Source organism: Berghia stephanieae, chromosome 1, assembly GCF_034508935.2.
Source record: "Berghia stephanieae isolate SIO BIC M18660-M18661 chromosome 1, UCSD_Bste_1.3, whole genome shotgun sequence".
Lineage (NCBI taxonomy): Eukaryota > Metazoa > Mollusca > Gastropoda > Nudibranchia > Aeolidiidae > Berghia > Berghia stephanieae.
In genome coordinates this window covers 124,550,295-124,567,254 of record NC_088360.1, presented here as the reverse complement: position 1 = coordinate 124,567,254, position 16,960 = coordinate 124,550,295, and the positions used below count along the sequence as shown (strand labels likewise).

The 16,960-nt window shown below is 34.9% G+C and overlaps 1 protein-coding gene across 1 annotated transcript in view; it reads right to left on the bottom strand.

The window, feature by feature from the left end:
- Positions 1-16,960, bottom strand: part of LOC144963016 (uncharacterized) — a 34,034-nt gene that overhangs the window by 13,973 nt on the left and 3,101 nt on the right. Inside the window, exons 2-8 of the mRNA XM_078896579.1 lie at positions 15,226-15,510; positions 12,607-12,739; positions 9,417-9,607; positions 6,886-7,064; positions 5,041-5,209; positions 4,375-4,508; positions 1,088-1,313 (exon numbers count right to left, since the gene is read on the bottom strand). Of these exons, the coding sequence (XP_078752705.1) occupies positions 1,088-1,313; positions 4,375-4,508; positions 5,041-5,209; positions 6,886-7,064; positions 9,417-9,607; positions 12,607-12,739; positions 15,226-15,510 (1,317 nt within the window). The remainder of the gene's footprint in view (positions 1-1,087; positions 1,314-4,374; positions 4,509-5,040; positions 5,210-6,885; positions 7,065-9,416; positions 9,608-12,606; positions 12,740-15,225; positions 15,511-16,960) is intronic.

Genomic DNA, 16,960 nt, shown 5'->3' with positions numbered 1-16,960 from the left:
ATGGGGGTATAGTTTTTATTCTTGCCCTTCTCGACCTCAATTTAACATTTGACACTATTGACAACTTAACTCAAGTGACGCGGCCTTGCATTCCGGAAGTTACACTGGACAGTGCCTAGTTGCTACAGCTGATCAGTTGAAAAAATGGCAGCTCGCCTAGCAGTTTTTCAATATTTACACCCATCCCAGAAAATATACTTTTTTGAGCTAATAGCAATAATTTATGGTACAATCTTTACATTTTCTTAAAGGGAAATAAGATATTTATTGAGAGCTAGCAAACTTAGTAAGAATTTATGAAACCTGTAACAGTCATCTTTCTATTTTGAATAGTTGAGTGGTGGAATGAGAGGGTGCAAGGCTTTACACCTTATTGCTACACACATTAGCCTAGTTTTCGACTAACACACGCATATACACACAAAGAGCCCAACTACAGATGCACACATGTAATAAAGGAATTTTCTACAAACACACACACGTGGGTAACATCGCGGACGCCCAATTCATGTCTTAAAATGGCATATTTATTAATGTACTTAAGTACTAGAATGGTCAGAACTGTAATACTAAGAGAAGCTTACCTTTATCATCATACTGGGTAGGCATAAGTGATGGAGAAGTGGTGACAGAAGCAGATTACTGAGGCTTGGGCTTAACAGCCTCCTTTGTGGTGAAAATTTTCTCCCAAGATAATTTTTATCAGATTTTCTTCTTCTTCTTCTTTTTTTTTTTCTGGATTTTTTTTCTTTTTCTGGATTGGCCAAATCGTACTAAGTACGATTTTATCGTACTGGTTGGCAGCTATGTGTTTGCAATCGATTTTAGATGAGAGACTAAAACCCACAATAATGTTCATTTATCATTGAAATAGTTGATCCCGACTAGCTCCATTATAATATGATCTTTTTGGTGTTTGAAAATAAAAAATTATTTCAAAGCATCTATTTCTACCACATTTCACTTTATCTTATTTTTGAACATGATCAATTACAGAGAAAAATTTCATTGCGACATTTAGACCACGCAATGTAATGAAGTGCTTGCATCAATTATATAATAACATGGGAGAAGAAACAAAAATTACCTGCGTGTAATGAATATTTTGGGATATTGAGATAACTCAAATCTTTTGATGGACCCATCTTATTCTTGGAGCGAATCTTCACAGAGACAGGTGTGTCAGAAATGTTCCGTAAAATGAGAAATGTCTTATTGGTGTAATGTTTCAAAGCAATCCTCTTCCCTTTGTACTCATAAGTTACATTAACTTCATAAGTAATGTTTCCTCCTCTCAAGTCGTGGGGAATTGGCTGTAAAGAAGAAGTGAAACTGATGACTTGGATAATGATATAATTGGTTTTGGTTTTAAGGGTTTTACGGCACTTGCAACACATTAAGGTCATATCAGCGCCAGTAAAAAGGAAGAAAATTGGATAGTAAAAAGTTCTAGAATTACAATTAAAGCACCCAAGAAAAGGTAAGACAAAGGGGAATTGGTTCAAATAGGAAATGGATGTAGATTCCAAGAGCACACTATCAAAGTTCTTAGTTTGAGATCACCTAAATGTCTCACCCAGACACAAGCACAGGTCTCCACCAAGAGGAATACAATCAAATGTTTACAAATCATATATAATACGTAAACAAAGCATAATACAGGATGTAACAGAGAGATGAGGAGAAAAATATAATCTCCCAAAACTCTAACTATATATTTGACTGTCTCCCTCCCAGCTAGAGTACCTGGCCAGGGCCTGGACAAAACCAAGTAATCTCATTCCAAGACAAAGACAGAAAGCAAGTTGGAAAACAGATATAGGGGATAGAAGACACAGCAAGTACCTCCGTGCCCACTATGGGAGGTCTAGAACCCCACCCAGATAATGATATAAAATATCATAGTATGACTAAACTGACGTCATAACCTGAATGTTAAACAAAAAACTTGGATCAAATAATGTAAAATTTTTATTGATAGGGCCTGCTAGGAGAATAAGCTCTTAGATGTGTATCAAGATTAACCTGATATAAACGTTTTGTTTAATTGCGCCCCTTATAACAATCTGTACATGGCAAAAGAATTATGAACAGTATGATGAATGAACTAAAATACAATTTCTGAAATTTTGAAAAGCAGGCAACTAAAAACACTGAAATTGACAATTGAAATCTCTTCCAAATCCAAACAACCATAATGGACTCAATCCCCAAGCACATTTCAAGCAAAACAACAAGCAGAAAACAGCATTTACCATGAATACATTCACATCACAAGTGTCTTAATCGAAAAAAACCAAAACACAATAAATAATCCTAGAAAACACTTCTACAAAAAAAAACCCAAAAAAAAACTGGGATGCTGAATGGAATAAACAAAAATCTGATCCAAACTCCAAGTGGCAACTATCACAGAGGCATTACAAAACTTTACTTGAACTATATTAAATCTAAGCATCTTCCTACAAAGACCGGATGATACAAAAGCAATAGATCCCACTGAGAAAGCAAATTACTTACTCACAATACAAAAGCGCTCTCACTAAAGAAAACATGGCTCTACCAAGCATGAAAAAAAGCAACTCTCCTCCAATGTTTAGGATTAATGTAACAATAAAATGGGGTCACTAAACAGCTACAGAATCTGAATTTCATCAAAGCGACCAGTCCAGATTTGCTACTTCCATGAGTTTTGAAAGAGTGTGCAACAGAAATAGTCACATATATATCTTTCAATAATCCTGGACATAGGCAATGCATTTAAAACTGGAAACAAGCAAACTACAGAGCCATCTACAAAACAAAAGTTTAAAAAAGACAATGTCCTCAAACTACAGACAAATGTTAATGACATCTGTCACTTCCAAACTCCTTGATCACATTATCTTTCATTTAACAGTGAATCACTATGAAACGTTGAATAAACCGGTCGATAATCAAAATCAGCTGTTAAACATCAATGAAGAAATACTAATGTCTTGGACAGCTGAAAATAGCCTGTTCTACCTGTTTTTGACATCTGACACTGTGCCCCATAAACAGCCTAAAAAAACAAGAACATGGTGAGATCAGATCCTTAAAGCCCAAGCCACCTAATACAATTTTTACTAATTTACTCAGTTACTCGACTGGTTTAAAAACTGGCTCTGTAGAGACTCAAGAAGTAAGTCTTAGATGGATATAAAAGTGATAAATATGATGCACTTGGGGTACCCCAAGGAACTGTCCTACCCCAAGGAACTGTCCTAAGAATCCTCTGCTCTTTAATGTTTATTAACCACCATAATTGCTGACAACAGTCTCTCTCTAAGAATAACTGAAAACAAAATGACATATGCACCTTACAGAACAACCACTAAAATATGACTACAAGATATTTGGTTACACACTAAAACATATAGACATTGGGAATTCACCTATTTAAGTCATTAAAATGGAACCAGCATATCAATAAAACAGTGGCAAAAGCTTATTAATCATTTGCCTTCCTGAAAAAAAAACCTGTACCAATGCACATCAATACAGTGCATTGCGTAGGCCTATTCTTGAATATACATTCACTGTTTCGGAATAATATCAGCAAGTTCAATCAAGTGCAGAGTAGGAAATCATAATTTGTCACCAACTGTAACTCATGCCAACCAGGATGCATTACCACAGAACCAAATCACTACAATGGCAAACATTAGAGACCAGGCAGTTAGAGAAAGACCTTCAAGTTCTCCACAAAGCCATCCATTCAAGCAAAACATTAAGATATCACAATATTTTCCCAAACATCACATATACACCAGAAATTAGTAGCAGATACACTATTCCAATATACAAAACCAGTCTAAATTCCCATGAACCATTAGTAAATAGAGAAGCCTTTAACCAGAAATTTCAGACAGCTAAAAGCACAACATTAAAACTTAATTTATCCAGAAACCAATGTAACAGGCAGGAAGAATTAGACCTGGCACATCTGCAGAAAAAAAAAAACCCCAAAAAAACCTTTTGCAGATTACAGCTTTAAACTTGAACCGCACATAACAAAATTAAGCCAAGACTAGCTTCAGCAATAATATTGGGAGGTTCTTACACGTCCTCCACAGACAAGACCTTGCTCCCTCAGACTACCATTGTTTGGACATGAAAAGATATTTGGTAGGACAGGGCTTCATCGATGATCAAAACATCATTGAAAATGTAACAAATGGCTTCACATGTTTGACGAGAATTACCAGAGCAGTAGCATCTATTCCCTTGTGCAACAATCACAAAAATAATTGTATGATTAAAATTTTATAAAAATTAGTAAACTGCTATTCAAGTTATGAACATTTTCACCTTTTCTTTTTCTTTCAGGAAAGCCCTCACTCATTGCCTTACCTTCCAATTTATATTGATGGAGTACATTTTCTGTTGCGGCAAAACAGAATCTTGATGCAGAGAATCAAAGCTATAGGTGGTTGGCTCATCTTGAACAATCCAGTAAATAATGCCCTCTGGTGGTGAGAGCGGAGCTGACCAAGGAAAAAATATCCTTTTTACTAAGAATTTAAAAATCCGATCATTGCAGCTTTTTAAGTTTAACAGATAGTTTAATCTTTAACAGTTGCATTGGAAAATATAGTGTTTCATTTTCATTCATGAGTGATGTCCAGTAATTTGTGTCTTTTAAGAACAAACCCAGAAAAAAAAATCATCTTTTTAAGTTTAACAGACACTTTAATCTTTAACAGTTACATTGGAAAATATAGTGTTTCATGATCATACATGGGTGAGGTCCAGTAATTTGTGTCTTTTAAGAACAAACCCAGAACATCACCCTTCCTCCCCCCCCCCCAACCCCCCCACACACACACAAACACAAAACAAACAAAAAAAAAACAAAAAACAAAACAGAAACACCCATGAAACATCCAACATAAATATGTAATTGATTCGTAGAAGACATAAAGTATGGATTCTCAATAGTGAGGAACAAACTAACAAATAATATCACACATAACTATAGTGTACTTTTTATCTATTGGAATGGAAAGTTGTTTTTACCAGCTTGACTTGTAGTGAAATTCCTGTGAATAGGTTTACTCTCTCCTCCTCCTCCAGCTGTCGTCACAGATACATTAAACATTGTGAAGGGTGTCAGATGTGACAGAATTATTCGAGGACAATATTTTGAATAAGAGTCCAATGAATAAGAGTCCAAAGTTATATTAAACTGAAACAATAAAAACAAGAATAAAGACAATGTAATCGTGATTAATGAAACACATGTCGGCTCTATCAGATGTCTAACAAAAAAACAACTCAGCGCTCTTTCATAATTGTGGGTCAATTGTTTGAAAGCATTTTCTAATATTATGATTGTGATGGACCATACCTATCATGAAAAAACTAGAAGTTTACTTTTTTTAAAATGAGGAGTGAGTCAGTGGAAAATTCTTTTCTAATATTATAACTGTGATGGACAAATACCTGCCAATCCATCATGAAAAAAAATAAGGGTTTATCTAAAAAAAAAAGAGGAGTGAGTCAGTGAAAAATAAAACTGGGGTAAACGTTAAGACTACGCCACTCCTCTTCCCCTCCCCCCCTTTAAAAAAAAAGAAAAAAGAAAAGAAATAACAATCAACGATGCTCTAAATTAGCTATTATTTTCTTCTTATTTCTTTTTGATAAAATGAGGAGTTCATCAACTAAATTACATTTGGGCCATCAACAAAATAACATTTAAAACAAAAAAATAAATAAATAAATAAAAAGACAAAAGTTAGTTCACTTGAAATGATCTCCCTTTGATGATTTACATTTGAGTTTTTGTGTGATAATAATTAACTTCATAAATTAAAATTGTGAATGAGTTTGGTACCACAATAATAATTTAATGGCATTTTGTGCCATGTAAAAAGTAGAGGTAAAGACCCAGGATTTATTCACCTGGTACTCAAGCACAAGCATCGGATCACAGGGATCGGCAACTTGCTTCATGAATCACCAGATCATCATTTTATTTAATAGGAACAAGATCTAATATTTTTATATTCGAAGGAAACATTAATACAGAATATTCTAATATCTTCATAATTATTTTGTTTAAAAAAACATAAATAAAAGAGTATAGGCCATAATAATCCATTAATGGAAATTAAATATCATCATTAAAAATTGAGAAAGCATTATGTACAACATTTTGGTCTCCTTGATCGAATATCATACATACGTCTAGATGAAATGATCAACCTTTCCTATCTTGTGATGTTGCATTCTTATTGCCGGCTACTTTAGTGTGTGAGTACTACTTGGTGTTTGAATACCGTACATCCGGTGTTGTGCTTGAATATTACAGACCCAATATTTGTTCCATACTGATGCCAAACTTATGCTAAAAGTTATATTTGGTTGCAAAATTATTCTCTCTTTTATTCTTCTTCAAGAATATAACTTATCTATTGATTCATGTAATACCAATTTTCAACATGCTTGCTTTGAAAAAAATCAGATGAAAATTTGATTTTCAGGTCTTTTACCTCATTTTCTGCCTACAGAAGAATTCGAACCTGGAACAAGAAGGTTACAATCAGAGTTGTTAGAATCACTAGATCACACAGTGTACAAAGATGTGCATCTTAAAATTTAGGGGAGGCATTGAAGTTGCAACTTGTATGTAACAGGCTGAGGTCATCAAATAATGTGTAAAAGTAGCGCATGATTTAAAAACGAAAAGATGCTGGATATTTAGATTTGAGTACGTCTGAGGTAAGTTTTATGACAGTGCGATACAGGAAGTGAAATAAATGGTTCATACCAGGGCAGCGCACTCCAGAGGGGCTACTTGCCAAGTAAATTTGGATTGAAATGCTATGTTGTCATCAAACCCTAAAATATGTGACTTACATTTCTTTCCTCAAATAAACCTTGAGTCTTGACAACCGACACATTAATTTTGAAAGGAGTTTTATGATAAGCCATATTTCTGATAACGGAGAAAGACGAGCTGGGAGGACACATTGCCAAAACTGCTGAAGTGGAATTGAGGTTTTCAACTCTAAAGCCATCAACTTGTCCTGGTTTTACTGAAAACAAATTGGGTTCAATTATATCAAATATTCAAGAATTATTAGAAATTTATTTATGAATCTTTTAATATATTTAAAAAAAAAAGATTTTCAAATATAAATATTTTTTAAATTTTACTACCATTCCAGGTAACCTTAATATAACATTTTAGTAACAGGAACCAGCATGACGTGTTGGAGAAGAGGAAATTAGTCCTATCCAACCTTAAACCCATATCCCTCTAAAATAAAACTAAGTGTATAACAAAAAATGAAGAATTTAACCACAAACCAGGATCATAGCAGTTTCACATGACAATGCTTCACTATCATACATAAAAATGTTATTAGATGATTTAATCCAACAAAAAAAAAAAAAGCATGAAACATATTAAAAACCATTTTCATCTCGAATTTGCATCTCCAGATATTTTTCGTAATAATTCTTGTCAAACATTCTAGCAGGAAACTAAATATCAGTAAATATGAACCAATGAACAAAACGTAGAAAAGAGCAAAATAAAACACAATATAAAAGCCATAAGCAACAATTCCACTAAGAGAGATGCACTCAAATGGTAATAAAATAAGCATCAACAACCATCATAATAATTGTAAATACTAGAACTGTGTCGGAATTGTTCTATAAGGGTCTTGCAATTTTTGGGAGGGTATTGTCGGTTTCAGGCATTTCGATTTGGTTTGCTGTCATGACACAAAATATAGCAACGATACCTAGCTGTCTTGTTTTGTGTCATTAGTACAGCGAACCAATTTGCAAACCAGTTGCCAATCAGAAAAGAAGGAAACAGCAATGCTGTGTTTTAATAAATAATTTCAAAATTTAACCCTTCAAAGGCGAAAAACAATTTTACTTTGACCTATCACAAGATCTTACCATTTTCATCAAAAGACAAGTAACAACAGTGCAATTATAGCCTAATTGAAGCTCGAGTTGCGATACTCTTACTGCTCTCTTGGTGGAAATGGTTTAAATTCTGCATTAAAAATAATATAGATAAAGGGAAAACTCAAACAAGTTGGGACCTGACCTATTTGTTCGGGACTTCTGTGTTATTGAAATTTCCGTGCTTAGTATTTGACAAAGAATATGAAGAAGAATGTGAGGGGGGTTGATGTAGATGGCTTCAGTAAGGTCCCATTATATTGAACTGTAGTGTTAAGTGCATCTTGTTTCCTTCAATAACAGATGGAATAATGTTCCCCTATACACACAGCAATCGACATCTTTACCTACTAATACAGTAGGTACCTCATCACTACCACTCCTCACTTATTTCTCTCAATCTCTCTTCTCACCCCATCTTCCCCACCCCAAATCACCTCTTTGATTTTAATACATAACAGTAACAGCCTAAGGTCACCATTTTCTCGCTAGTTTCCCACTGGTACTGGTATACATTAGAAAGAGAGTGAGGGGTCGTGAGGGGTAGCGTGCATAAAACATTGGTCAAACATGCTTCACACCCCCTCTCCCACCACACAATTAAACTCCACACATGCAGACTTATTAACCATTTAAAAATACAGTCAAGGCCAGATAGACAGCGATGACAGCTTTCATTTCTGTTCAATACAAACATAAGGCAAAAGAATTTTATCAATAAATGCAAAAGTTAAGGTCCGTTTTGTTCGATATTTCTGAATTAGCCTCCCATGGTGTTCGAGTTTTTTGTGTTGCCACTCCTATGAAAATAGGGGGATTAAAAAGGGGGATTGAGACATGTTTGAGATTTCCATGATTTCGAGATTTTCGTGGTGCACTGTATTATATGAAAACAAAAACATCAGTGTCACTGTTAAGAGGTTAAAATGGCTGCGAGAGACACACACCATGCAGTGTCCTCTGTGACACACCTACTGACAACCTCTCTTTCACCTTTTTATGTATTATGTGATCAGGCAACTCATTGTTTCTTTCATCTTCCCCCATGCTCCCTCCCTTTAACGTTAATACCTGATGAGTCAGTTTCCAGCAAGGGTATCTGGAACACCAACCAAGCTGTTCCCGTGTTCTGTAACAGCTCTAATAAATACAGAGTTGACTTAAAATGATTTTAAAAAGAAAAAAAAAAACTCAAAACAAATCAGCGCTTAATGAAAGAGTTCATCCATCCATCTAACTCTGAGCGAAAAGTGAAAGGTCAAATGGCGTCATTCTTGAACAAGGACACTAAAAGTGATACAGAAAAGTAAGAAAAAAAATACAGGATTGAAGACATGCCAATTGATGTCCCTGGCCCATAAATAAAATTGAGGATTCTAACCAATGAAGGAATATAACACAAGATCACTTTGTTTATGCATGATAAAGTTGGCACATGAAAATCAAATCAAAAGTCGACTTACCACGTTGAATGAGATTAACCATCTTCTTTGCTTCACTTTCTTGTACAGACCTTTGCCTGACCACAATGATTGTGACATCCATACTCCGTACCAAAGAACGGATTTTATTCATTGGCATTCCTATTACATTTTTACAACTACATCGTCTATTCTTGCAAGAGATTGTCTTGTTCTTACACAGCACAAACTTTCTGGAAATACGATATCGATAATAAAATATTAATAAACAACTGCACAAAAAAAAAAAAAAAAAAAAAAAAAACCTGTCCAGAAATATCATCTAAAATTTAACAGTCACAAATGCAAAAAAGATGTGATCATCCTATTATATGTTCAAACTCATATGCAGAACCTATAACAAAAGAATTTATATGAGAAAATGACTCCTTAACTGTGACAGATGAATTAAATATAAATTTGTAGAAAACACTTAATTCAGTGGTATCAGGGATGCCCCTCTGTAATGGCAAATAAGCATAAAAATGAGAAACTGGAATACTAAAATTACAATGCCAAAACTGATCAAAATCATAAAAATGCATAAATGACTGAAATGTTGTTTGCCTTCGTTTTGTTAATATGCAATCCACTTAACTAATTTTAGTATTATTCTTTTAATCATATCAACCTTGGAAAGATTAGGGCATATATTGGTCATAAAAACTCAATATAATATACTCATAACAGTCTGATGAGTTTCTGATAGATCAGTCTGAGTTTGCACAGCAATTGCCTTAGAAGCAAAGGAATCGGTATCAATCCCAAGTGCAGTCAACCCTCCTGTCCACCCAGCAGTGATTAGGTAGCTAGGTCGGTTAGATCAGGTGGAAAGTAATTTGCCATATATAAGAATCCTATCAAAAGGGAAGTAAGCATTTGCTACTGTCCGTCCAGTTAATCTAATGGGTCATTTGATGGGAGATGGTGGAGATGATGGGAGAATACATAAGTAAAATTTGGACATGTACTATGTATTTTTATATGACATGTCATGTATTAAATACACTCATGCCCCTAAGAGCCTGTACATTTGAATTTATTGATAAAATTCACTTTTTGAATTATATTATAATATACCTTCATATAGTTTTGTGTTGATGGTAATTTTTCTTTTCTTAATAGATTTACCTCAATAAGTTCAATGGACCTGAAAACCTTATAATGTGCCTGATGTGTCTTAAGTGAGTTGAGAAAAGCAACAGAACTTCAGTGCAGCAAGGAAACTCCGAACAAATCGGTCCTGTTTGTTTGAGATTTCCATGATGAGTATTTTACAAAGAATGCGAAGAAGAATGTGAGGAAGATAAACGTGCATGGTTTTGGTAAGGTCTCCAAATAATGAGGTGTGAGGGGGCAGTGTGGCTCAGCGGTAAGGTCTTTGCTTTGTACCCAAAAGGTACCGAGTTTAATCAGTCACAGCTGCCCTGTGTGGCCTTGAGCAAGTCACCTCGTCCTAGCTCACTTTGCGGCGCTGCTCTGCGGCTACTATTCCCTTGGAATAGACCCTTAAGACAATTTTCCTCATGGCGATGAATAAAGGGAATTTTATTTTTAATTTTTTTCCTTTTTAATATTTAGTGTGTTTTGTCTAATTCAGATGTAAAAAAAGGTTCTACTTTGCATGTGCTATCATAAGAAGACAAAGCCAGTATGTCGCATTGTTGATTACACAGTCAGGACACCACATCCTTACATATGAATTAAGCATCTAATAACTATCACTCCTCACTTCTTGTTCCTCTCCTTCAACCCATCATCCCAACCCCTAAACACTTGTTTGATTGTATTATGTAATAATAACAGCCTCATGTCATCACTACCTTGATAGTCTCCCACTTGTACTTGTACACATTAGAGTTAGAGTGAGGCTTTGTGTGCATACAACACTTGTCAAACATAATTCACACACACACACACACACACACACACACACACACACACACACACACACACACACACACACACACTCTCTCTCTCTCTCTCTCTCTCTCTCTCTCTCTTTCTTTCTCTATCACTCCAAACAAACACATGCAAGACATGTGAACTAACAGACTTAACCCCATTTCATTTCCATTCAATACAAATGTAGGAATTTTATTAACTAATGTGAAAGTTAATGTCCAGTTTGTTCGAGATTTCTGTGTTGGCCAATGAAAGAGTTTGCGATTTTGTGTTGCCAATACTATGAAAAAAGATGGATTAAAAAGGAGAACTGCATCCGAGATTTCTGTGCTTCATTGTATAGCATCCAATTATCCACCTATTTCTCTAACCTGGTGAAATTAGAACATCAGGGATGCCCTTTGCTAAAGTCAAAGAAGCCTGAAAGTTTTTTCTTTTAAAGAGCACATACACACACACACACACACACACACACACACACACACACACACACACACACATAAACCTTCTCTTCATCAAATGGTATCACCCTTAAATCATAGAAAAGGATACATATCCATCTAGCTTCCCTTAGCTGTTGCCTTTAAACAACAAACCTGCCAAATTGATAACTTCAAATTTAGTAATTTCTATGTCAATTTTTAGTAATTTGACAAGGAAATTAGTAAATTCTGAAATGGTATAAGAACAACCACAATTTGACATTGATGATCAACATTACATCGTCATGCTTATTTATGCGCTGTAAAAATGCTCTTTGTTAATATTATTATCATCATCATAATTATTATTGAAGCCACTATTATTAGTCTTATCATCATCATCATCGTTATTATTATTATTATTATTATTATTATTATTATTATTATTATTATTATTGTAGAAGTAGTAGTTCTTCTTATCATTATCATTATTACAATTATCATGATTTAAGTATTACTGAGAACAAAAGTTTCGTAATTTTCCATACAATTTTCGAAACTGGCCATGAAATTTGTCTAAAATTCGTAAAATTACGAAAAATTCGGCAGGTATGAAACAACCAATGCTTTCATTTATCAGCAATGAATAAGTTAAAAATTAAATATAAATTACCATACAAATGACACATCTCGATGTGCAAATACAATGAAATGGAAGCTTTCCCCATTTAGAGCTAAGTCTGTAAATACCTTAAATAATTTTCTGCCGATAGAATTTAAAAAAAAAAATATAATAACAATGGTATTTCAAGCACATAGCATCTTCTATAAAACATCATGTTACGATATATCAAATCCATACATACTCTGCTTGGACTTGAGCAATTACACTGTAGCTGTCGTGATATTTTTCAACAGCCTCTCCTGGATCAAATCTAACAGTAACATTTCCTTTGATTGTAGATGTAATGGAAAGTATTCTGGGTGGATTCACTTTATCTGAAATAGATATTTTTCATTTTGTAATTGTCATACATCCTTGACAAATGTTCAAAATCAACTAACATGAAAAGAAAAATTTGTATCATAAGATTCTGCACAGGAGTTTCATGGCTCATATAGTAGAACGTGGCGACAAATGAAATTATTATATGATAAAGAAAGTAACAAGAAAAGCAGACCACCTAGCATACCAAGTGTACATGAGAAAATTTTCAATAAGACCAAAAATATTATAAAAATTGATCAAACACAAAGGATGTGATCACATTGGGGTCCCTACTCTACTCGAAGGAACTGCAGTATTCCCATATAATAGTGACAAATCCAATATTTCAAACGGACAATTCTGCTCAGTATGCCACCGAGAACTCACCAAATAACCAAGAAATACCACCTCAAGATAAACCAACACAAATCAAGCCAAAAATAAAGATTACAGAAAATTGGGTTGACAAAATCCTTCTGAACGTCAAAGTGGACAAAGCAGCTGGTCCTGATACTGATAGAATACCTCCTCGTCTGTTGAAAATGCGAGCCCCAGAACTAGCATTGGCAAAATTAATTGAAGTATTAACGGGCATGCACCGAAAACATTGAAACATGCAAGTGTTCAGCCAGTATACAAAAACAAAAAAATCTAATCATCGCTGTATTTCACTTACCAGTATCTTTTGTAATCTTATGGTGCACATCATAAGAGTAGCGTTAACTATCTTGAAAAGAACAACATCCTGACAAATGCTCAACACAGATTCTGTTCACACAGATCATATGAAGCACAACTCTTGTCAGCAATACACAATTTCACATCAGAACTAGACAAAGATGGACAAACAGATGTCGTCTGTATGGATTTTAACAAGGTACCCCAATGTCTACTAGAAAAACTAGAAATTGTCGGAATAAATTTAGGTGGATATGCTCCTTTCTAGACCAATGAACACAGGAAGTTGTTACGAAAGGAGAATCAAGCATTGGTAATGTAATATCAGGCATACCCCAGGGCTCTGTTCTCTCACCCACATTGTTTTGGATTTACCTCTTTGCAGACTACACAAGGCTATACAAGAGCATAAAGAATGAAGAAGATAGAAAATATATCAATATAGATTTAAAGTCACTAAAAGAATGTGAACACAACTGTCTCAAAATGCTACATCATGTCAATCACCGACACAAGAAAGCCAATATTCCATGATTACCAACTATACAGCCAAACACTTCAATACGTAAACTCTGCAAAGTATCTGTGCCACAATGAGAAAAGAAATGGCAAATGGAAATTCATCCAGATAATAGCCAGGTTTTGAGAATTACAAATAAAATGTCTAACGTCAATTATCACCCATGCTGTCCAAAGTGAGCAAATTGTGTGTTAATAATTTTGTCCAAGGAAAAAAAAAAAGAAACTGCCTGAAGTGGACTCAAATTTGGGACCTTCCGTGTCACAGTGCAATGCCTTAAGTATCGAGCCACTTCACACCCCCCCCGCCTACCTTCCCTTAAATATGTATTTAAGAAGGCAAATTTCGTCCTGGGATTTCTCAATGCTAAAAATCAATTATAGAGAAATGCTAAAAAACCTTAATTAAACCAATATTGGAACAGGGTTGTTCAGTCTGGGATTCACACCATACAAAACCAAATAGAAAAAGTTAAAAAGGTTCAGAGAGACGCATTACAAATGACACCTTATTCTTAAGTTGCAAAACAGATACATATATGAAACAATTAGGATAACTACCTTATCATAAAGAACAAGCTAAGGTTAAAACAATGACACTATCCAAAGAATTAAATGGCCTTATAGAAATAGTGTAGTCAAGTAAAATCATCATCTTCATAGCTTGTCACTCCAAACACCGAACCCTTCTCCACAGCATCTGGGGAGCAGACTCTTAGATCATGAACAGTTCTCCATCGTCTGCCCTTGGCATTCACATGTTCACATGTACACAAGATGGTCTCCCCACTTTATCATGCTTCCAGTGGTTCTCCCAAGTTTTCTCGTGCTCTGTTGAGGGTTACCCATTCATTCCTGGAGAGCTCAGTTCAGTATGGCAGTTCTCTTGGATCTCCAACGGCTTAATTTGCGTGATTGTCCCACTCCCTCCATGTGGATAGTCTACAGACAGCCTCATAGTCAGGTTGATGCTTTCTTCCATCATGATGCTCTTTCTTGACCTCAGTCTACTTGTCATTGAGTTGTGGTAAATGGAGGGGGAGCCTTGGGTCAATTTCCTGTTTATATTTCTAGGCTTTGGATGCAGTGGCTCTTTGATTATGAGGAGGTGCAATGACAGCCAGCCAATGAAGGACTGGAACTGTAGTTGGTTTCAAGTTACCGATAATGACCCGGCAGGTGTTATGTAGCTCGACAATAATTAAACACTAACATTTTATTGGAAGTCTGTCTCCACTGACTGAACTATAATGGTTAGTATAACATTTGATAACATTAATTTTTAAAAATTAGAACCTACCAATAACAAAAACATCTCTGCTCTTGATGAAACTACCATTGCAGTAACAAGCATACTTTCCACTGTCAATCTCTTTGGGAGAAAATATGGTCAACTTAACAGTTGAGGCATTTCCATTTTGAGCCCAACTCGTCTCTATCTTTGATTTAATACCATCTTTAATTCTATTGATGGTAAGTAAGGAATCATCTCTGATGCAGTCTAGATGATCTGTTGTACAACAAAGCTCCATTGGCACATCTGACTTAAAATGCAGCACTCTGGTTCCATTACACACAGACATTTCTGAAATATGTTCCAAAATATAATGCATGAAAGCAAACTCATGAATATTTTAATGCAAATGTAAATGAATTTAAATATTACATAACAATAACAAACAAAAAAAACAAACAAACAAAAAAAAAAAAAATAAATAAATAATAATAATAATAATAATAATAATAATACAGTGCAACAAGCTTTCAATGACCTACATGGGACAGTCGGAAAAGTTTGTCAAATCCATGTTTCAACGAATACGTAAACACAGCTGTAAGACAAGAGACAGAAACCTTAAACGTTTATAGTCTGATCGATACAATTTAGTGAGAACTACGCATAAAAATGGCTGGCTAAAAACAAAAACAAAGAGCTAAGTGACGTTAATTTCTTTCGTTCTATATATGACTCAATGTTTGCACATCCTGGTCTCATAAATTTATACCTTTTGTTGGCAAAATAATGAATATCATTCACTCCCCAAGTTATTCGCTTAGAAAAACAAAACACAACACCACGCCATACAACACAGCACGTGGGTTAACCAAAAACGTAAAACTATGACCCGAGTCCATGGCTTCTGGTGTTTGTCACAGGCAATTGAAAAATAGGCATGGCATTGTCATGGGTCTAATTCATGGACTGAGACTATAACAGACCTGCCAACCTTCCCAGAATGAAAAGTTTTTTCTATGATCCTAAAAAGTGTATTTTTTAGCAAAAAAAAAGTGTATTTTGTCTGCATGTGTGGAAAATAAAAGTGCGCAAAATACAAAAATTTATATAATATATATCATCAACCAAATCAAAAATAAACTCTGATCTTCATCATTCAAACATTCGTTTGCAGCAATCACTAGTAATTACAAAATTATCCATTTATCTAGAAACTAAAACTTAATGACCATTTTAAATCAGTATAAGGCTCAGAAATTGCAATATCTAAGGATATTGCTTTCGAAACACTAAAAGAATGACCAAAAGACCCCAAATATGTTGGTAGTATTGATGCTAGTGAATGTAGAAGAGATGCTGGTTGTAGCGATGGTGCTCCAGTGGTGGTAGTGATGGATGAAGTGATGTGGTGGTGGTGGTTGTGGCAGTGACAATGCTGTGATGGTGGTTGTAATTGTAACAGTGGTGATGCCATGGTGGTGATGGTTTGAGATGATGATGCTGATGTCCCAAATGAAGTTGTGATGGTGATATACATCTGCTAGCCAGTAAATCAGTGAAGGTTTTGAGATAAAATATTGTGAGAGGGTCTTCAATCTATAGAGATGACAATTTGCAGCAGTGACAAGATAATTTCCATTATGTTATCAAATGATCCATCTCTCTCTCTCTCTCTCTCTCTCTCTCTCTCTCTCTCTCTCTCTCTCTCTCTCCCTTTTTATAGCATTTACTACTCCTCCTCCTACTACAACTACAAACAATTCCTACAACCACTACTAGACTAGTACTATTACTACTA